The sequence below is a fragment of the Leuresthes tenuis genome, unplaced genomic scaffold (assembly GCF_036924035.1).
Source record: "Leuresthes tenuis unplaced genomic scaffold, fLeuTen1.0.hap1 SCAF_14, whole genome shotgun sequence".
Classification (NCBI taxonomy): domain Eukaryota; kingdom Metazoa; phylum Chordata; class Actinopteri; order Atheriniformes; family Atherinopsidae; genus Leuresthes; species Leuresthes tenuis.
The window spans coordinates 11,856,397-11,879,073 of NW_027325368.1; the positions used below are offsets into that span (position 1 = coordinate 11,856,397).

Sequence of the window (22,677 nt, forward strand, 5' to 3'; positions counted from 1 at the left end):
TTAGCAGATTGATGGGGAGCAACAATTTCTTCTCAAGATCATTGCTGGTAACTTTCATCATTTGTATTGTGCAAAACACAAATGATGGAGACCAACAAACTGCCAAAACCTGTGCTTCCCTATTGATACTCACATTTGCAGAAAATCAGCTGATGATGTCCATTTGATCAAGTTATCTCACATCCTACTGATGCAGTTGGTCACTCATTTATGGCTGCTAAAGTGTGTCCTTTTTTTTTTGTTTTGTTTTCTGAAATTGAGGTGAATTTACCCTCTTGAAACCTTTGATGCACTTCTACACAGTTGGACTGGGTAGGAAGTTAGTCAGTCAGCAAATGCAGGGCAGACAAGTAGCAAACATTTCACTATGCCATTGCACGTCAAGTCCCCTGAGGGGTCCAATCAGCAGCAGCCTTCTCAAGCTGCACTCGCACATTACTGGTGCCACATCCACACATTGCACACTCCAGTGCAAAGCTGGGCAAACATGCACGCATCTAAACAGACGCTGTTGCTGAAAAGGGAACTCTTTTAATTTTCTGTATTGTTTTGTCTTATCTGAATGACAGCAGTTAAGAAAGTCGATTTTCATGATGATTAACATCCATCCATCCATTTTCTATACCGTCAGGGTAGCGGGTGGGCTGGAGCCTACAGGTTGCCAGTCGTCAATTAACAATTAAATTCAATTCAGTTTATTTATATAGCGCCAAATGACAACAAATGTCATCTCAAGGCACTTAAATAATATAGTCCAATTCAAGTTAATTGGAATTCAGTTCATTGTAATCATAATCTAATGAAATCCAATTAATTAATTTCAAAATAATCCAATTCATTCATATAGAGCCAATTCAAAAACAATGTCCTAGCTAAGGAAACCAACAGATTGCACCGAAACTTGTCTTCAGTCCAATCTCCCGTCCTGAGCGTGCCTGAGGCGACTGTGGAAAGGAACGACTCCCTTTTAACAGGAAGAATCCTCTGACAGAACCAGACTCAGGAAGGGTGGCCATCCGCCTCGACCAGCTGGGGTTTGAGAAAACAGAAAAGAGGGGGAAAAAACACCATAATACCATTCAAAGGATATCTGTTGGAACAGGGAAACATAAGTTAAAGTTAATAACCACAATAATGTCACATGTACATAACATCATTTGAAAAATTAAATAGGGGGTAAAAGAGAGCAAAGTGAGGAAAGGTGTGACAGATGAGGTCCCCCAGCAGTCTAAGCCTATAGCAGCTTAACTATGGGATGTTTCAGGATCACCTGAGCCATCCCTAACTATAAGCTTTATCAAAAAGGAAAGTTTTAAGCCTTGTCTTAAAAGTGGAAAGGGTGTCTGTTTCCTGGACTTTTACAGACAGCTTATTCCACAAGAGAGGGGCCTAATAACTGAAGACTCTGCCTCCCATTATACTTTTAGAAACTCTGGGAACAACAAGTAAACCTGCAGTTTGGGAGCGAAGTGCTCTGTTAGGAAAATATCTTACAATGAGATCTTTAAGATAGTCATCCATCATATCTTATGACGTCATCTGAGATATGAAGTAGTCCAATCTTGAAGTAACAAATGCATGGACTAGTTTCTCTGCATCACTCTGAGACAGGATGTTCCTGATTTTAGCAATATTACGAAGGTGAAAGAAGGCAGTCCTAGAAACCAGTTTTATATGTGCGTCAAATGATAAATTCTGGTCATAAATAACCCAAAGGTTCCTCACTGTAGAACTAGAAGCCAAGGAAATACCATCTAGAGTAACTATACAACTAGACAATTTCTCCCTGAAGCGCTCAGGTCCAAAGATAAAGACTTCAGTTTTGTCTGAATTTAGAAGTAGACAGTTCTGAATCATCCAGGTTTTTATGTCTTTAAAAATCAGTTTATCATTGTGGGTTTTTCTTTCTGAAAATATATATAATTGCCCAAATTATTGCATAAATCTTATTTTTTGTGAAGATTTTAAATCGTCTCATCAACTCAATAGGACGATAGCTCGTTTTAGATGTTTTGTTCTGAAGATTTCTCCAAAGGCAGCCGATTACCTGTTTTCTAAAAGCTATTTCAATATCAGTTGAGTGAGTTGAGTGTTCATGTCTTGTAAATGAGTATATTGTGTCTCACGGCCCTGTTCTACTATCAACTCCCCAGTCCATCTCAAATGAGGTTATTACACACATCAAAACTCTACGGGGCATCTTGTGTGTTGAGGCAGCCTTAAAATCTGTTCGCAGCGTAAACTGTTTTCTCACTGCAAAAACTATGGGGCTGATTTAATTTTTTTCCTTTTATCATTCTCACTTTGTCTAGTTTAGAAATGTGCTTTTGTGCTTATATCGAGTTGTGCATTTGTGCCAGAATAACAAGTTACAATTTAGCAAACAGTAGCTCTTTCAAATTCTTGAATGATTTTTGTTTTAATTAGATTTTAATCACAAGCATGTGTCAGATACTCTTATCAATGTCAGAAAACGAACTAAATCCATATCCCCCCTCTGTATCTTCCAAGAAGCAAGCCAGGGTGTCACTCCAAGCGGTGCGATCAACCCTAAAACAGAGGGACACTCCAGAGTCCTACAGCGAAGGCTATTCTTCCACCAGAATATCTACTGTAGTTCTTCTGGGAAATGTCTGGTTGCATGAAAATAAAATAGTTGCGATGAGACCCAGACTCACTTAGCAATTGAAAAACAAAAACTGTAGCCTGCACTTGTACAGAGAATTTTCTAAATCCAGAAGGTTCATAACATAACATCCAGGAGGTTCTTGCTGGGCAAACTTTATTTCTCGCTGAAAGAAAAAAGGACTGCGATATGACGGGGGATGGAGGACTGTGTGCTTATTTCAGTCTTGCTCAGTGCTTAGAAACACTCAAGGAGTATGAACAGTGTACCAGATGGTAAGTTTTAAAGGTTGAGGTACTGGCTATATTGTTTGTTCATGGAATTCAACAGTGTGCTGCTTGCTGCTTTTTGCTGCACGTTCCTCTGGATGCAAATCCAAAAAATCCATCCCAGGAATTATGACATCATCTGCAGTCACATAACAAAACAAGCCTATGATGTTCTTATTGGAGCCAGTGATTTTCATAAAACAAATCCCAGAATTAACTAAACTTAATTAGCATGTTCATATCACTCCCAGAGGAAAAAAATAACCTAGCAGCTATAAAAACAAAAAGAAGAAAGTCCTCCCACGTCATCTTCTTGGACATCTGACCTTATTTCATCACTTATCACCTTCACGTAGCCCTCCAGTCCATCTTTGCTAACCTTGAAAGTAATAATTCTTATATCAGAATGCAATGCTTTTTGTTGATATCAGCCAAATTCAATACTATCTGCACTATGAAGACGTTGTACTGCAGTCTGCACTGGATATTAGATTTCCTCACACACAAACCTCAGCTTGGATTGGCAGTCACACCTCCTCCATTCTAGTGCTCAACACAGATCCCCTCCAGGGTTGTGTGCTCAGCTCCCTCCTATTTACACTGTATATCCCGGACTCAATACATATACATAAAGAGGATTTAGTAACGAGGATGGTCAGGGGTACAAACAACAATAAGATTTCCTATTTGAAGGACAAATTCCAGCTCGATATCAACAAAACACAGCAACAACTAAACCTGTGTCTAGATCTTTGGATCTGAGGTAGAGCAGAGGAATATTAGGGAATGAAGTTTAGGTTTAGCGAATCAAGTTTCACTAAGAACCTTTTCATGGACATCACACTTCTCCCCCGTTATTAAGGCTCCAAAAAAATTATACTTCCAGCCAAGCTATTTTTAACTTCTAAAAATGAGCAATTAGACACATTTTAACCAGAGTCATCACAAACTTGCATGGGATGTTCTATCTACCAAGAATTAGGATACTACTATTAGTACCTAAGGATACTAAAATAGGACCGGACAACATGGACCATATCTCAAAATTTTTAGACCCAATGGTGATCTACAATACAATATATTCTTCTAACGTTCTTCTATTCGTCTTCTAACAAATATTTTGTATTGCCTTGATGATTACTGCATTATATACTATTAGGTATTTTCATTTTCAGTATTATAATGTCACATTCCCTGTCCTAAAAAAAAACGACAAAAATGAAAAAATAAAAACAAAAGAATCTGCATTTGTTCGCTCTGACAAATTCATGAGTATTCCTTAATTTATTTTACAACAATATTTCCTCCAAACATATGGGATCAACATTGTTAGCTGTGAAAATGAGACTGGAAAGCTCCATATTGTCCTAAACTGAGTTTTCTAGTCTCAAGTATTATTACCATAGTACCAATACAAGTTTATTCTTTCATTTTAAGGGTTGGTCAGACTAATAAGTGTTATTTCAGTGACCAGCTATACATTTGGCTTAGATTAAATGCTTATGAAATGTTATGGTAAGCGTTTTAGTTGCAAAGTATAAGATAATGTATTCCCATTATCCAGACACTATCCTCCATGTTTAGCATTTAAGTTTCCCTGAAGGCTAAGACTTAAGACTTAGCACAGATCCGTTTGCTCTTATTCTCTCACCAACTGACTTGATTATAGCTGCAAGGGTTTAGAGTTTGACAGGAAACTGGGAAGCAAATGTCTGCCTTTGCAGTTTTACCTAATATGTCATGAGGGTATGGAGAGGAACAGGAAAGCTCAAGAAACACAGCTGTGAGTAAAAGATTACCCAGTGTCTCTTCCTCAGGCTCTGTTGAGCTGTCCGCTCCAATGGTCATTACTCAGGGCTTCTTAAAAGAGATTTAGTGTTCTCTGCTAAACAAGAGCAGACAGACTGACAACTACCCAATCACCCTTTTACACCAATTCATGGTGTGTTACTTACAAGACATGTGCAGTGAAGTAAGTGGTAATACTTTTATCTGAATCTCTGTTTATTCAACCAAATTATCCAAATTGAGCATTGAATAGCACAGTTGATTAGCTAATCAGCCTAAATTCTAGCACTTGTCTTCATATTGCAGTATCTCATGATCTACCGATTACTTTTGTTTAAAAAAATTCAGCAGCTACTTATTATCGTCCAGTAAATTTGTACACTCATACTAGTCAAAGTGCCTTCTTTGTTCTCTATCATTGCCATGGAATTTGCAGAAAATTTTTTGTAGCCTTCCATGCAAAAATGAAACGGTTAACAATGGGTTTAGTGTTGTATTTACCATGTTCAATATGTAATTTAATCTTAAAACTGATATTTTAATCTTATGATTAGATACAGTACCATAATATACAGTACCATTGAAAAAATTTGAACACTTATCCATTCAATTTGAAAAGGGATCAAATCAGACAGCATTACAGTTCCAGCCAGTGAAGAGGTTGCCCTGTCCAATCAGTCACACTGTGCCTCTAGCTGATGAAGTCTTTTTTTTGGGTACACGTTTGAAATGTTTATCTCTCATAGAAATAACTAATTTTCCTTGGCTTTAACCTGTCTACCTGCAGCCGAACACGTTCAGACGGAAATGATTTCTATGTCACACATGGCAGCTATGTTGCAGCTAGTTTTCAGGAAGTCAAAAGTAAGAGATGAAAGGTACAATTTACCAGCTGCGTCCATTGGTTATGTCTCATTGATCTACCTCACTGTGATAGGCAGGAATGTTCGATCGCCAGCTCAGTATTCAGTTGTTTTTTTTTTTTTAAATGCTTGTGCTCCCTATCTGTCTGGTACACTGTGTGTGTGTGTGTGTGTGTGTATGTATGTATGTATGTATGTATGTATATATATATATATATATATATATATATATATATATATATACACACACACACAGTATATTTGTATGTACATATATATAGTATATATGTTGATGTTTCAGCCATCCAGTGACCTTTAAGTTTCTGTGGTTCCTTTTAAAATAGAAAACACTGTTCAATGTTATTTCAAAAACACTTTTATAAGTCACATCCGATGGAATGGCCAGTCGACCGATATAACTGTTTAGACTGGTGGGCTTGTTGGAATATTTGCTTGTTTCATCAATTATTAAACAAAATTTTTGCACATTTCAACAATAAACAATCTCAAATTTTTAGCTTTTGAATAAAAAGCCTGCAGGATGCATGAGGCCATGCATGACTTTGTCCCCAGCACCTCACATAAACTTGGTGACCTTCCATATATGCACATTCGGTTATGAAGAGAGTTTTTCCTTCTTGTAGGAAAATAAATTAAATGCTGTGCTATACCTTCCTCTGTATGTCCAGTATTTCCAGCTGACTGACTCTTAAACCCAAACAACACCTGTCTCCTACTAAGTTCAGCTGATAACTGCTGCTTTCATTTCACTTTGGATTCCCATCTTCATAATAAACTCCATGTCATACATCTACTGAGCTAATCTGAAAAGAACATATTCATACCAGGTTCATCAATGTTTTACAAGAAGGTCATTTAGATGCACACATGTATTTAATGAAAAAAAATCTATCACTATATAATGCGTTAATTCATTTGTCATAAGTGTGTAAACTGTACTCCTGCTTATTAGTTTGTTCTTGAGATTCATTGAACCATCTAAAGTGTAATAATAATGCCAATCATAGATATCCCCTCCCTTACACCACAGGGCATTAATAAGTCTGCAACCCCTCAGCTGTCTGTTGATATCACAGTCCATAGGGGTTTTGAACAAGCTGTTCTCTGTCTCTGTTTTGCTTAGCATTTCCCGACCACATCAGCAGTCACTCATTGAGCTAGTTTGTCTCATGTCCTCAACACAATACATTAATAGTTGCACTATGACGTATGACAAATCACAGCCATTATTATTACTTGTGCTTTCAGCAGTTTCATGAATCTTTCAAATGCAGATTTGAATATCAGAGGCTACAAAGAGTGCAACTATTTGTAGGATACATTTCAAAATATTTACCAGAAGAATACATCTCATCAGTATCGAGCTGCAATAGAGAGCATACTCTATTGAGACTGAAGATAAAATGCAAGCCACACTTGCATTTTGTGCAAATTGCTATTATCAATATGCCAGTGTGCTCACAAAGACGCGATACTGTGACACACATAACACTGAACATGTTAATTAGTATGCTGTAAAGATAAAACGTAAGGCTTTAATCTGGTACCATGAATAAATGTCTGCATAGATTTCCATAGCATTCACTATTGTGTGCACCAGTCATTTACAGTAACTGTGGTCGATGCTATACGCATATGAGTCTCAGAGGGCCTTTCCTAAAAGACAAATGACAGATGTCGGTGGATAGCAGTTTTCTAGTTTTTTTTAGTTAGTTTCGCTGCCTGTATTTCTAGTAAGTCGTCTGATCCATACAACCCATAGGGGCATCCTGGAACATTGCACCTCTACAGAGAATTGTAGGCATTTTCTCCTTCATCAAATACAACTCATATGAATGTTTCCACGTTTGAGCAAATGTTATTGTCACATGTTTCTTTTGATAAGCAACAAAGTCCTCTTAAGGAATGGTAAAAATCTGTACTTTCAATCATTGGACCCCAGTTCAAACCCAGTATACAAAAACTGTTTATTGAATTTCTGATAACTTTTATGCAATTAAAAAAACATTAAAAATGGACCATTTCAAGTCTGGGAAATAAAACTACTACCAAGTGCTGAAATCAGAAAGTACTTTGTTAGGTTTAGACATAGATCATGGTTCAGAAACATAAACTACATTTTTATTACAACATCAATGTCACTTTAGTAGTCATTATTTTCACTCTTCACATGCCGCTGTTCTCACAACCACTCGAGGCTGTATATTTTTTATTCTTTATAAGTCGTGATTGTCTGCACGAATGAGAAAGACAGTTTCCTTACTTCATAGTAGCTAGGGATCTTTTGAAAATAACATTCCTTAAAGCAGAGTTTTGTTATTCTGTTTCCTTCACCCCAAATCAACTCACTACCTCTAAAATTAAATTCAATAAGACTTTGTGGAGGATCCAAACGACACTGGGTCTGGCAGCATTTGTTATCAAAATGCAAGAAACATTCTTTTAAGCATGGAACATTCTTGTATTACCTATTATATGATAGATAAAGCATTTGAGTTGATCATTTCCGTTTGCTTTGTTTTTTTTTTAAATTCCTCAAATAGGTTTAGAAACAGCAGCCTTAGATTTCACGTTTTGACCTTAAAAGCAGTGTGGCCGATGACTTTTTTTAAAAATTTTTTTTTATTTATTTATTTATTTTTTTTAAATTTTTTGTGACTGTTTCAAAAGCTTAAGAGATTGTGTTTTATAAAACTTTGCAGCGAAAAAAGTTATTTTGTGACATGGTTATAGAATAAAGGCAAAAGATTGATCGAGCTACTGCTGCTTGGATGAGCAACTCTTGCCACCAGAGCCTTGACAACAAGCCTGTGTCTTTTGTTGATACGCTCAGCAGAGGTCAATCATTGCTTGTGTGGTTAGATGGCCTACCCACCAGCTCTGAAACCTGGTGAAGCGTTGCAGCATCATTTCCAACTCCCATTATTGTCAACTGTATGACAAAGAGGCTTATTGTCACTCGGAGAAAACATTGAAGCTGCATTAGGCTTCTCTATTCTAACTTAGGTGTTGTAGGCTTTTGTGAAAATCTGTTTAGTCAAATCCTAAATCCACATTTGTTGCGTTTTTCTAAGATGCAGAACATTTCAAACTATAATAAGCATCTACAGTAAAAGTGGGTGACTAATTTTGTCAGTGGAAATATGTCAGTTACATTTCTGAACAAGCCTGTGTGTGGCACAACTGGGGATGACACAGAAAAAGATGTCTCTTCAGAGTTGCTCCCTCCTTTGGGCTGTTCTCTTTATAGAAGCCATGAGTGAGCATCGATTTCGCAGAGAAGTTTGTACGTCTGTAAGTATGTATTCGTCTTCTGCACTTTTGAACAATAGTATTTACTGTCCAATATTTATTTCATACTCATCCACAACCCATTCTGCAAGACAAATTAACAAGAATATGTATAAATACTCTACCTTGAAATACAGTTATTTTTAAAGACGTTTTTCCATTTTCTTTCTGCGATGGTGACTACTGGTTGACATCATGCGAATTAATGTATCTGATGAGTTTAAATATTTAATGAAGCTTGTGTGACTTGTGATTTAACAAAAATATGGCTGTCACTCCCGTCCAAGAATAAACATCCCAGAGACATTTTTTTTAGGTAATCTAGACACAGTGTGTGTTGATAATGCCAGAGAGCCAGGGATAAGCACTTCTGACGAAAAGTACTGTACAAGAGAATGAATGTGACAAGGACAGAGATGTTTCCTTTTTTGTTAAGTTGTTTAGCTGCCATGTTGTGTTTGATCAAACTTCGGCCACTCAGGGGCTTTGGAGCCGTTACAACTTAATGCAGCCATGTTGACATGTTAGTGATGACAGGTTAGGCTCACTGAAGACTACTGTTGTTGAAAGTGAAGATGTGAAGATAATTTCTCTGATTTTTCATTGAACTGCAAAGTCTGAGTGTCCCCTCTCCTCTATCATAAATGATTTAAGGCACAGCAAGGGTCCATTGTTTTGTGCTTTGGTCCAACATGCCATTGATGTCATTCCTCTTTGAGAGACGAGTGATAGAAAGAAAAGAAAAAAAAGAAACTGTTATTTGCCCTTTAAGAAATGCAGTCATACATGAAGGAAAAAGGGCAGGGTCAATCACTGGCAAACTAACGCGAAAATACAAAAAGAGCAGACAGGGAGATGTTTTGCTGGCTCAAAAATGGAAATTCCCCAACAGTATGAAAAAAACTTGACACAAAACACACAATATTAAGGAACAGCTCCAGAAAATGAAAGTAAAGCACTTTTTGTCACTGTAAAAGTAAGAGATAAAAAAAACCTTCAATTTCTTAAAAATGATCAATTTCAAAACAGTTTGTTCTAACATAATTGAATTGTTTTCACACTGTTTTTATCTTATTGTTGTTTTTTTCTAGCTATTTTTTAACATATTCTTGTGTAGTTGCTTTTCGTTATCACTGCAATCCCATAGTTTAACATTGCTAGCCTTTGTCAGCTTTTAAAAGATAGATTAAAGTGATAAAATCTTTTTATTTCATCCATTCTTTTTCCTTTCAAAACATACACAAAAACCCAAGACTAGTCATTGTGTGGCTTTCCACAATTTAAGACAATATTCTCCATTCCCTTTGCTATTTCAGTGTTAACATTTTCAAGATCCCCTTTACTTAGTGGAGGCAATCAATAGTAAATGATTATTTCTTGCATCGTCTTAGTGGAAGATTTCATGCTTTTAGGATACAGATCATAATCTTGCAATGCTTTTTGTAAATAGGGCAAAGTTTAATAAAATTGCAAATATTGGTGTTAGGCTGCCCAAATAATTTAATATATGTTTATTATGCTGGCTTATCTATAACTTTATGCCCTCACATGCCCTCTTGTGTTTTTAATATAGCAACTTTCCTCTCATCCCTTCTTTCTAAATGAAATGTCAAACTGCAGTGAGCTATGAGATTCCCCCATTTTGTGATAGCCCTATTTTACTCATGAAATTAAATTTCCTATCGCTTGAAGAAAACATAGCAGTGACTGACTCAGGTGTACAGCTTGGATTAAATGTTTCCAACACTCAGTTTTGAGACATTATACCCCTTCAGCTTTGCCATAACTTTAGACTGCTCCACATTTATTCTCCAGTTTTACTGACTGTTCCATAAAACATCAGCAAGTAGAGAGACATGAGTGGCAGTTTTTCTTTTTAGGAGGTTTAACAGTCATGATGCCGTATTTCGTTCTTTTTGTGTTTGATTCCCTCCCGCTGAAAATCAAGCTAGTGGCACAAAATTAATACAGAACATAAGACAAGAAGACATAAGTAAATCACAGATTAATCAAACTCAAGAAAAAAACCTTTACAGACTTATGTAACCTGCAAGTGGAAATGTACTTTATATTCAGTCAGCTGAAAGAAACAGGCCATAGTGGTGCAGGAAGACGGTTTGGCTTGTTTTTCAGATGAGATGATAGATTGCTATGTAATGTTTCAAATGACCTAACTACTACTTAAGTGTGAACTGTAATTCTAAATTCATGTAATCCATCAATCCGGTCCTCAGTTATTCGAAAAGCAAGCTTCAAATCTTCAAATGTTGTACATTCGAGAAAAGCAGGGTAACTGGCAGCAGAGCTTGGAAGTGTAGACTACTTCATTTGAAAATTATACATTTCTAGTTTGTGTTTGATTTCTTTCAGCACCTTCCATTTCAGTTTTGTCCCTCATGCAAACTTGACACAGAATCTGATTTAATTTTAACTAGGTGAATACAGTAAAATGTAACAATAATGTGAAAAGCCTTATCATGCGCAACACACAGATGGTTTATCAGGAATGTGCTTCCCTGCACCCGCGCTTTGAATTAGTCCTGCCTCAGTTGAATAGCTCACAGGGACAAACCTCATAACCTGCTCCCTTTCTACTGTGTGCACCATCACTGCTTGTTTCACAAACACTGTGTGATATATTTAGATAAGGAGTTTGAGAACTCTGTCTTTGTACTGCTGCCAGACCAGTGGAATTAAATTTTTCTCTATTTGCAGGTGTTGGTTTCGTGAACGTATGTGCATTTTGAATGAAATTGACTCCTTGTACTGGTTGAAAACACCAGCTGTCCGATAGGCTTGGTTGTCTCCTCAGATTTTACCTATCCGCAGACTTATGATAGGAGGAATCTTAGCTGTTGATGATTTTAAGCCATGCTGGTATCCTGCTGATGCCATCATGCTGACTTTCAGCTTTCAGCGTATTCCCTAAAACTGCTGCAGAATGTCTTGTGATTTGTATTCAAGTGCAATAACCATCTTATGATATAAAACTAATTTGAACCAGAAGGTGGAACTGTTAACTTATACTGAACTTTCTGTTAGACTGTCAAAAAAGAAATTGGAATTGCATCAGGCTCATTTCATATTCAGTTCCCTGTAAACAAATCAAAATGTGCTATTTGAAATTTTAAATTAAATACTCTTTAAAGATTGCCTCAATCAAATGTGTTTTTGTTACTTTATTGATATGAAAAAGAATTAACCTTTTAAATCTATAGACATGCTTCTTCTTCCTGGCAGTTTTGGATAAGTTCCTGTTCGTGTTCCTGTTGTAGCCTAGCCTTGGCAAACAGTGCAGGGTGGCTTTCCAGCGCTTATAAACATTATATTGTATGAATTGAGTGAGTCTTTTGGGATCTTAGCAGCCATCACAGATTCTCTTACATGGTTTGAAGGGTAGGGTGAGGTGCTGGGTATTCTGGGTTGTGTAAAGTTGAAATAAAACCTGCATACAATGATTTGCAAATTTAATAAACCATCATTTTATTGACAATAGAACACGGAAAACATATCAAATATTGAAAGTGAGACATTTTATTGTTTCATAAAAAAATTTGGCTTATCTTAAATTTTATGGTAACATGTCTAAAACAAGTTGGGAAAGAGGTAACAACAGGGTAGAAAAGTAAGAGGTAAAAAAATCAGCCTGAAGAACACATTGCAACCAATGACATGAATGGTAAGAGATCATGAACATGATTGGGTATTTTAAAAAGAGCACCTTAGAGAGGCAGAGTGTCTCAGGAGTACTGAAGTCAAATGCCTGGTGCACTGATGATATGGGGATGCATTAGTGCATAACTTGCACATCTGGAAAGGTGCTATCAATGCTGAAACATATGCTTTTGTTTTTTTTTATGCTTTTTATATGCTTTGTATAATTCAGGGAAGGCTTTGTATAATTCAGCAAGACAATGCTTAACTAAATTTAAAACATTTGGTCCATCAAGAAACATAAATTATGACAAAGACCACCCAGAAGTTTTGAGCAGCTAAAATCCTCATATCAAACAAGAATTTGAAAGCATACCTTTCCCAAAAGTCCCGCAACTGGTCTCCTCAGACTATTGTTTAAAGAAGAGGGGATGCAGTCTAATTTGAGCTAACATTTTTTCATGAAATTGTCAATTGTCTACATTGCTAAATGTCTGTAGTGTTCTGAGATTAGCAAATCAATGCTCAACATTTTTACTTAAATTTAGCATTTCGTCCCAACATTTGTGCAGTTGGGGTTGTATATATGCACTCTATATGTGTGCAGCTTTGAATTTGTTTTCTCTACTATCACACAGTGAATATGAGGGGCAATTTAAGGTTCAGTGTATTGCCCAAGGATACATAGAGGGGCTGGGGACTGAATCCTCTCTGGTTGGAGGATGACCACGCTACCTGCTAATCCACAGCCTCAGTTTGTTGTTGAAGCTTTTTCTTCTACTCAACTACATTACTATTTCATATATTTGTTTAAAACCTTCCCAGTGCCCAGTATGTGTTAATGCCTTGCTTTTTGCTGAGACTCATCTCCAGATTTGAGCAGACAGGGCCTGTACGGGGCTTTAAGAATAAAGTGTTTCACACAGAATGTGTGAATGTGAAGGGTTCAATTTTCACTCTCTGTGAAAATCAAAGCCTGTAAAACTTCCATTGACCTCCAAAACAACAACATGAACTTGTAAATGAGCAAAAGATTGATTCATTATTCCTTACACCTGTTCTTAATACTTGTAATGCATAATAATTACAACAAAAATAAGGTTGAAAATTTGATTTTGATGTTCTACTGCTCTTTGCCAATGATAAACACATTTTAAACAATTTTCATAGCACATCAATTTTTATAGTACATACAAATGGATCTACAATCTGGGTCATTGTTGCTGTAGTTGTATCCAAAATGTTTCAATAATGTGTAATGGAGTCTGAGTAAGCTAAAATAGATATTGCAGCTTTGGAAATGACCACATTGATGAGTCAAAACCTCTCACAGTTTTATATTTCATGCAATGTTGTCTTAGATATGCAGCAAACCTAAACCCTTACCAGAACTATAGAGTCATGATCACACGCATTAATTTGCCACATACTTCCACTTTTTTCATTTGATTTGTGACTCGATAGCTGCTCCACTCACCGACCATTACTCATGAAAGCCAGTGAGACACTTGATGGTATGCTGCGGGGGCAATCAACCAGAAACTGAGGCTAAATATGTGTCAAATGAGAGTTTAATGAGACATGCCAGTTTTGAATAAGTGACTAAGTTGGTGGCTGAATAAGTGCATAGGAATGTAGTTCCAGGCTACCTTTTGTTGTGACCGAATAAGAGATCCATAACAGTTGCACATTATTCATGCAAAGAATGCATAAAAAATAAGAACAAACCAGAAGGGATGTCAAGTTCTATTATTTAAGTTGTTTTTATCTATATATTTATATATATATATATGTATGTGTGTGATGTGCTTCAGTCATTTACCTGACTTTGATTTACCCTTGTAATCAAGTAGAACGTGCTCGAATGACTGAGGATTAGGATTTTCCTGAAAGAGCAACAAAAAGCACTGTCGATATTCAACATAATATATGATTAGAATTTGTTTTGTTTTTTTTTACTCCTTTTCTCTCTCAATGTTAATCTGAAAGAAAAATTATATTATTCTTCTGCTGCCACTGCTTTAAAAGTTGCTGAGGGCATCACTGAGGTGGATGGTTTTCTCACTTTCTGGAATACTGCTTAGTTTTTAGCAAGAATCTTCGAGTCAGGATGATGACTCAAATAGTACACTCTGTGTGAGATTCATCTGTGTGAGACCATTACCTTCAACACGTATTGAAACTGCTTATCTGCAAGGGAAAGAATATGTTAATATTCAATGACATTGACTTAGTTATTCATTCATCCATTTATGTATTTTGGCGAACATCATACTGAGGCAGGGGCTTCTACAGTCAGATGTAATTGAATTCAATAAGTTTCTGATAGAATAATATGATGAATTATATTATTAGTTGTGCTAATATTAATACACATCGAACGCATTTTTAAAAAAGAGCCTTAGACAGGGGGAGAATTGAAGTTTTTACTCACACACAAAAAAAACTGAAAAAATTGTGTGTAGATTTTGTTCACTGTGGAGTGGTTAGAATATCACTTAAAGAGGCCAGTCCTAATAAAACAGAAGAAAATAACCTGTATGCATTTATTGCTGCTATGTTTCCACTCAATTCTAATGTTTTTTGGTCTTACATAGATAAGGGGGCTCACTGAATGCGCACTGAGGAACTTCAAAACGAAAAATGCAGTTCAAAGTTGATTGTTGAAAGCAGGTTTTTAAAGATATGCAAATAAGTTGACAGTAAGAAGCTTTGCATTTCCTTCCTGTGAATAAAAATTTGTGATGCTGAATTGGTATTCTGCGCAGGAGTCGGACAGATAGCAGAGCTCAAATTTGAACTGAGCTTGAACTAAATTACAAGGATTTTTCTGGTTACCTATATAGCACGAACACCCCATACATTTAAGAGTACTTGCTGAATTAAACAAGTATAATAACACATGAATTTAGTTTGTATATGTTACATTTGTATTGTTTTCTCCTATTTTTTTTTTTTTTGTAGGAAGTGCTTACAGAGAGTGCATGGATAATGGAACGTGGGCGTTGAAAATCAATTACTCCAATTGTGAGCCCATTTTGGAAGAAAAGGTTAGTGTGGTGACATGGGAGCAATCCTGCTCTTCTTCATTCTCATAGCAGCCAAACCATAACTTTCTCATAATTTCTTTCATTAGTTTGATGGTTTACAGGAAAAATGTGCAGTTGTTAATGTGCTTATCCAATAATGAGTGTCCCATTTATTTTATGATGTACAAATACCTCAAACAATTTTTTCCTCATAACAAAGTCCCTAAATGTAGTCTTGTCTGTATTCATTTGAGCAAAGACTGAAAGCAAACTGTAACAGTGGTATACTGTACATAGTGGGCTTTGGCCTGGTTACCTCTAATTATGTCTCCAGATTCTATGTATTTCTGGGTCTTGCTCTATTTTCTTGGATAATTTTAAGCCAAGACATTGAAGTATGTCAATGACATTTGCCTTCTTTTATTTTATTCAAACTTTCAAGCCTAGATAGACAGAAGTAGGCTGTAGGTGCAGCCTAGTCACACATAATCATCTTGTTGTTCATCCATTTCAAATGCTCTAAATAGTGTCACGTTGTTAAAATATTTAATTTTGAGCTTTGATATATATTTATAAAAAGTACATTTTACTCAGCTCATCGGGTGGCCCCGAAATTTGTGCAAGTGGAGTCCAGTGCTGACAAAATTCAATGCTATCCTCTCACATAATGTTACTGATTGGTTGCTCTATCACAAGTTGTCATTATCCTCGTTACACTAGATGCATGAGTCAAAGAAAACCTTAGCCTGAAATTAAACCCATATGCCATTGTCCCTTAATTGTTGTCACAACCGTAGAACATAACTACTTACGATGAACCATTAGTATATAAACCATATATTGGCATAAATATGACAGGAATGGGAACTTCATTTACATGCCATATAGCCAGGAAAAGGTTGTTTCTAAGTATTTTGTGTATTTCTAACAGTTTCTCTTTGCTCTATCATCCAGTTGTGATATATAATAAGTAATTCATGTGTCGTCTTTCTAGAGGAAATACCCTATGCATTATAAGATAGCGCTGATCATCAACTACCTAGGCCACTGTATTTCTGTGGGAGCTCTAGTCGTGGCCTTCATCCTCTTCTTGTGCTTAAGGCAAGTACAGAAATAATCTAAATGGGGCTTGTATGCATGAGACCACACAGAGGATAATCGTAGAAATTCATGTCATATCTTGAGACTACTTATTATTAACTCGTTTATGTCAAATGAACAGATCTGTGCAGCTTAGTTCAGTGGACCACTCTGGCTAAGAGAGTCCTGATGTACACTTCCTATATTTTCTAACACTTCCGTCTTGGAGGCAGCTGTGCTTATTTTTATGTCCTGTTTTAAATAAATATACAGACACCCTCCTACACGGTTCTATGTACTAAATGTTGATTGTTGTGGGCTAATGACAGCAAATGCAATTTTTTGATGTAAAAAAAACAGGTGATGTTCTGTTCTGAGGTTAAATGCCTTTCTGCTTTCTAAAAGCATTTATTGACAACTATATTGTTTGGAAAAAAATACACAAATTGCTCCCAAGACATTATGCTACATATTGCATAAATATAGTCATTAAAATATTATCAGCTCTTGAAAGCATGAGGAAAATGTTTTTTTCCTCTGAGTTGTGAGTCAAATCAAACTATGACTCAGTGTGACCTACATTTTGTGACTAAGTATGACAAATAATTCTCAACATTGCACAGTGCATACTTTTAAAGAATTTATTTGCAAAGGCTCCAGTTTAGATTATGTGCATAGCTTAGGACCTTCTGTCTGCAGGCACTCTAACACCAAAACTGAAGTACCATATATAAGCAAGTGAGCTATTAAACTGTAACACCAATCTAACTGCGTGCATAATGTTCCTATGATTTTTATTCTTAAAAGCATTACAATAACAAATCTCCATCTGGTTTATGGTGCAGGAGCATACGATGTCTTCGGAACATCATCCACTGGAATTTGATCACCACCTTCATACTGAGGAATGTTATGTGGTTTTTGCTTCAACTCATTGACCACAATATCCATGAGAGCAATGAGGTAACAGCACTGATTTATTGTATGCTGCAAACGTACTATGACAGAGACAGAAAAAAAAAATCAAAAGGATTACAACGTTTTACAAATGATCGTAGTTTTAACAAGATACAAACAACCGATGCTGTTAATTATATTTTCAGTTCTTTTGGATACTCAGAGTCTCTTTCTTTTTCAGCCTTGGTGTCGACTAATTACGACAATATACAACTACTTTGTGGTGACAAACTTTTTCTGGATGTTTGTTGAAGGATGCTACCTTCACACAGCCATTGTAATGACATATTCAACTGATAAGCTGAGAAAGTGGGTCTTTCTCTTCATCGGTTGGTGTAAGTATGTTCACACTGCGTTAATAAAGCTTTACTCAGCTCAGGATCTTTGACTTTATAAACAGCAAAGCAAGTTTATTATGCCATATCATATATGTGCTCTTAAGGTATCACAACACACATAATTGAATGCAATTTTAGCAAAGATGAAAAAATACACAGGGTTCAAATTTGAGCCATAGCAACACCTCATATATTAGAGGATGGAGAGATGCCTGGAGATACATCGTATTTCATAACCTATGTGTCCAAATAAGTTATTAGTATATATAATACAACACATGTATTTGTTTCTAAGAGCAAGAACAGCAAATGTTATTGGCAAGTGTTCCTTTGAGTATTTGAAAATAATCTATAAGAGAGTATGAGGGTAGGCAAAGGAGAGTTTATTCCACTGCTTTTGATTAAAATAATCATAATAACAACAATGAAATTATTTTGTTAATATTGATTATTATAGTAATACATTTCCACCCACAGAATATTTTTAATCTAATGTGTCAATGTAAAGTTTTAAAGAAAGTCAACCTCTTAAAATTCAAAAGTAGAGCTCCCCTAATTTTGCTTTCTTCTAAATGTCTGAACCTTGCTAACTGCATACCAGTTTGTGTTTGTGGCAAAAGCTGCATTAATTTGTGTTTCACACAGTTTGGAAACTGTTTGAGATCAATCAAGTGAGACTGTGACAATCTAACAGCAGCTGAGACTGTGTAATGCATGAAGTGAAAAGAACAACACAGCACTTTCGGCTTATAAGTGGAGGCTTGTACAGTCAATATCACTGCCAAGATCACGGGGAAATCAGTCTCAACTCTAAATGTGTGATGGCAATATTGATCTACGTCATAAAATGCATCACTTTTACAACGAAGGCTCTAAAATGTTGCAATGCCATTGTATATTGTGACTATGTCACTGAAAGTCAAAATATTAAATAGTTGATATTCCAGGATGCTTTTTTCTATCTGTGTATGGAGATGATGCACTGCAGAAAAAAGGAAAAAAAAAAAGATTTTTCTCTGCATCCAGGTCATAATGATAATTCACTAATTCAAGGAAAAAACAGAGTTACTATTCCCACTAACAGCTGCAGTTTATCCATCCAGACAAGTAAAGAAATTCAACAAAAGGTTGTATGAGCTCAAGTATGTATTTATGTTTTTCGGCCAAATAAGCTTATTCTGATAGAAATTAAAGTGACAATAGACATTTCTTCTAATACATTTAAAGTTGGAAAAAAACAAGCAAAAAAAAAATGACAAAAGATCACTGAAGGTCACAGCCACCACATTTTTAAGGTGAACACCCAAGATTAGTCCCACTCGTATAGTATCTGCCTAAATGAAAAACATGACCACAATTGTCCATCTGCTTATGAATTATAGCTTTTGATAATCTGTTTTTGCATAATACGATCATGATACCGCAAAGCTGATTTATGACCTTTTTGATACTAAATGTAATCACTTCATTATTTAATACTTTTGAACAGTTGTATGAAGTTTTGTTAAGGTGTAAGAATTCACCAAAACCCAAGTCCAATTAAACGTTTTTGCCATTTTTGAAGAAATTCTCACGAGTCACTTCTGAAATAATGTACTCACCAGAATGGGTCAGACGGACAGATGGACAGTCCAGGAACATTTTGCCTCTGGCAGCAGCTGTTGTTGTTGCTGTTGCACAGAGACATACTAAGTAGATATTGGCAGTGCAGATGACATGAAATTGTTGATGACAGATGGATGACATATTTAGGGAGCTCACGGCTTTAAAATAGAAATTACCAAAGGCTTGTATCACAAAATCAGATTTTAAACCTCTAATGCAATTTAGATATAAGTCTTGTAGCCAGTAGCTACCGCTCCATATATTTGTATACACTATATTGCCAAAAATATTCGCTCATCTGCCTTAACGCACATATGAATTTAAGTTATATCCCATTTTTAATCCATAGGGTTTAAGATGACGTCGGGCCACCCTTTACAGCTATAACAGCTTTTACAGAGTAAGCTTTCCACAAGGTTTAGGAGTGTGTATATTGGAATTTTTGCCTAGGTGCTTGAATTTATACACCTGTATACGCACAGAACATACATGACTTACCAATAAAATTGCCAAAAAAAACCACTAAAATGGAATGGAAATGATACGCAAAGATTCATATTCAAATATATTTTCTATTCAACTGTTGTCTCAACATTTAACTGAAAGAAATTAAGCCGTCACTCATAAACTGTAATTTTTTCAGATAAGGACAAATATTTGTCTTTTTGAAGGGTTTACTTTGTAGTATGAACTTCTAGATTTGTTATGAGAAAAGGTATGTCTGGTGAAGTTACAAAGGACAGATACATTATTGAGATATTAAAGTCATGTCTTTCTTTTAGCTCAGGGATGTCCACATCTGGTCCTTGAGGGCCGCTGGCCTGCAGGTTTTACGTTTCCCTGCTTCAGCACACCTGATTCAGATCAATGCCCTCAAGGACTGACTTTGGACATCCCTGTTTTAGCTATTTTTTACTTTTTTCAAACACATTTGTGTGAGCATCCAGCGGTATTTACCTATTCTGTCTCACCCACATGAATCTATCTTTCATTCAGGTATTCCGTGTCCTATAATTGTGGCTTGGGCCATCGGAAAGCTGTATTATGAAAATGAACAGTGAGTATTTAAATTTAGGGTAATTTTTTTCTTGAGTGTTTGCCTCACTTCATTGTCACTTTCTTTCTTTTTTTCTGTCAACAGATGTTGGTTTGGTAAAGAGCCTGGGAAATATGTGGACTATATTTACCAAGGACCAGTTATTCTTGTGCTGTTGGTGAGCAACAACAAAGACAGCTCCGGCACTTTTATTTTTCTCTTAGCCTGTACCACGCATGTATCACCAGCATAAGAGTCATCACTTATACTTACTTGTTGGCTTAAACTGATTTAGAAAAAAAACCCGCCAAACTTACTGTTATACCAAAAGTCTAACGTTGTTATACTAGCCTTTTTGGCATTTAAAACACGAGTCTCCTGAAAATAGCAAATTGTATTTATAGAAATGTATCAGCCCTAATGGTTTTGTAAAAGCTCTCACAAACATGTAGTACACTGACCACTTCTGATGTGCGTGTCCTTTCATACTTGCTTTGAGTTTTCTTTGACTTGAGTTGTCCTCTTCTGCTCCTGGGTCAGCACTTGCTGAGCTGTCTGTTCACACCAGATAATTATTTTCTGTGTTCTTCAAACTAAGTCATTACCACAAGGTTAAACTGATTGCTGTTTGTCTTCTTTTTCCAGATCAACTTTGTTTTCCTCTTCAACATAGTAAGAATTCTTATGACCAAGCTAAGAGCCTCAACCACATCTGAAACAATACAATACAGGTAAGGTAGTTTTGTGTTTACTTGTGTTGAATGTCATGCTTTTTCCTTATATTTGTTTCTCTCAAAGAGAACATGGAGTGTGTTTTAGTGCCATGAATAATAGATTGAGCTGTAAGGGGAAATGTACAAACAGTGTCAGATCTAATTTCATACAATTCATTGAGCTTATATTTGTTTGAGCTTATACACAACTAACTGTGTAAAGATATTTTGAAATAAAGGGATTTAATGTTAATGACATATCAGTAACAATTCAGATTTTGCTGTCACTTCCAGGCCAAGTAGTTCAGTTATTACATGGATTTTAAAATAATAAATCATATAAATTAAACCAGTGTCTATGATGTCTTACGAGAATGCCAATGCAATGGGCAAGTAAACAGTAGTCTTAGTTAAAAAAAAAGGGACTGTAAACAATACTCATGACATCACTTACAATGCTTTGCTTGCTTTGTTAATTTTTTAATTTTTTTGTTTTGCAATATGTGTAGTATTTCTCTCATCATATTCTAAATATATAGGTTAAGGTTTATGGTAATTTCCAAGATAGTCTAAGTTAAAATGTAAGTGAGGGCCCAGAAGCCTATCTGTATTGCCACTAATAGTAGAGTTTTTACCACTTCTACTTGAATTTCCCTCTTTCTCCGTTAATTTCGTGCTCTTGGAGTCTATGGCCTCGAGAGCCATGATTATGTTTTGAAATTTGGGATACTGACTGGAGATATTAGTCTGATACATTTCATCACTTTTATGAATGCACCTCGATCATTCTAACTTAAACATTTTGAGTTTAAGTTAGATCAGTGTTCATTCACAAAACTCTTGGCCCATGTGCCTGATTTTTACAAATGAGACTCATGGAAATAACACTTTCTTGTCAGTTTTCGTCTCAAAATTTTTTCATGCCCCCTCCCCCTTTTTATTCTTCTCTCCAGTATCCAAAAGTGTTCATTCATCACAGCCAAAGTTGGTTCATGAACTCCAGATGCATCCCAAAAAGGACTTATAATAGTAATAATAGAGAAGATGTTTACGACGTTTGTCACAAACCACACAATTTGTTCAGCCTGTACTAAAATTGGCACAGATAAGTCACCACAAGATTCACAACAACAAACTAACATAGCACAAATGTATGGCGTACTTCTATCTGGTCAATCAAAACCAATGGCAAAGCAACCTAATAAGCGTAAGCATATTTTAGTCATAATATCTTAGAGACATGCTTTTAGCCTGATCAGATGAACTTGTCATGATGACTGTTCCCAGTTGGCTTTTTGGCCACTCTCTTTGCAACTTTCCTGTGGAGAAGTTTTGGATTAGATAGATCTGTCATACCCAAGTCTTGTATCTGAGTGAAATCAAGACAGAGTGGTTTTTGCAAGAGAC

General features: G+C 36.0%; 1 protein-coding gene across 1 annotated transcript in view; it reads left to right on the top strand.

The window, feature by feature from the left end:
- Nucleotides 1–22,677, top strand: part of LOC140268674 (corticotropin-releasing factor receptor 2) — a 34,732-nt gene that overhangs the window by 7,697 nt on the left and 4,358 nt on the right. The window contains exons 3-9 of the mRNA XM_072363627.1: nt 15,477–15,562; nt 16,536–16,642; nt 17,467–17,584; nt 17,760–17,913; nt 20,518–20,578; nt 20,663–20,735; nt 21,203–21,288. Coding sequence (XP_072219728.1) covers nt 15,477–15,562; nt 16,536–16,642; nt 17,467–17,584; nt 17,760–17,913; nt 20,518–20,578; nt 20,663–20,735; nt 21,203–21,288 — 685 coding nt within the window. The remainder of the gene's footprint in view (nt 1–15,476; nt 15,563–16,535; nt 16,643–17,466; nt 17,585–17,759; nt 17,914–20,517; nt 20,579–20,662; nt 20,736–21,202; nt 21,289–22,677) is intronic.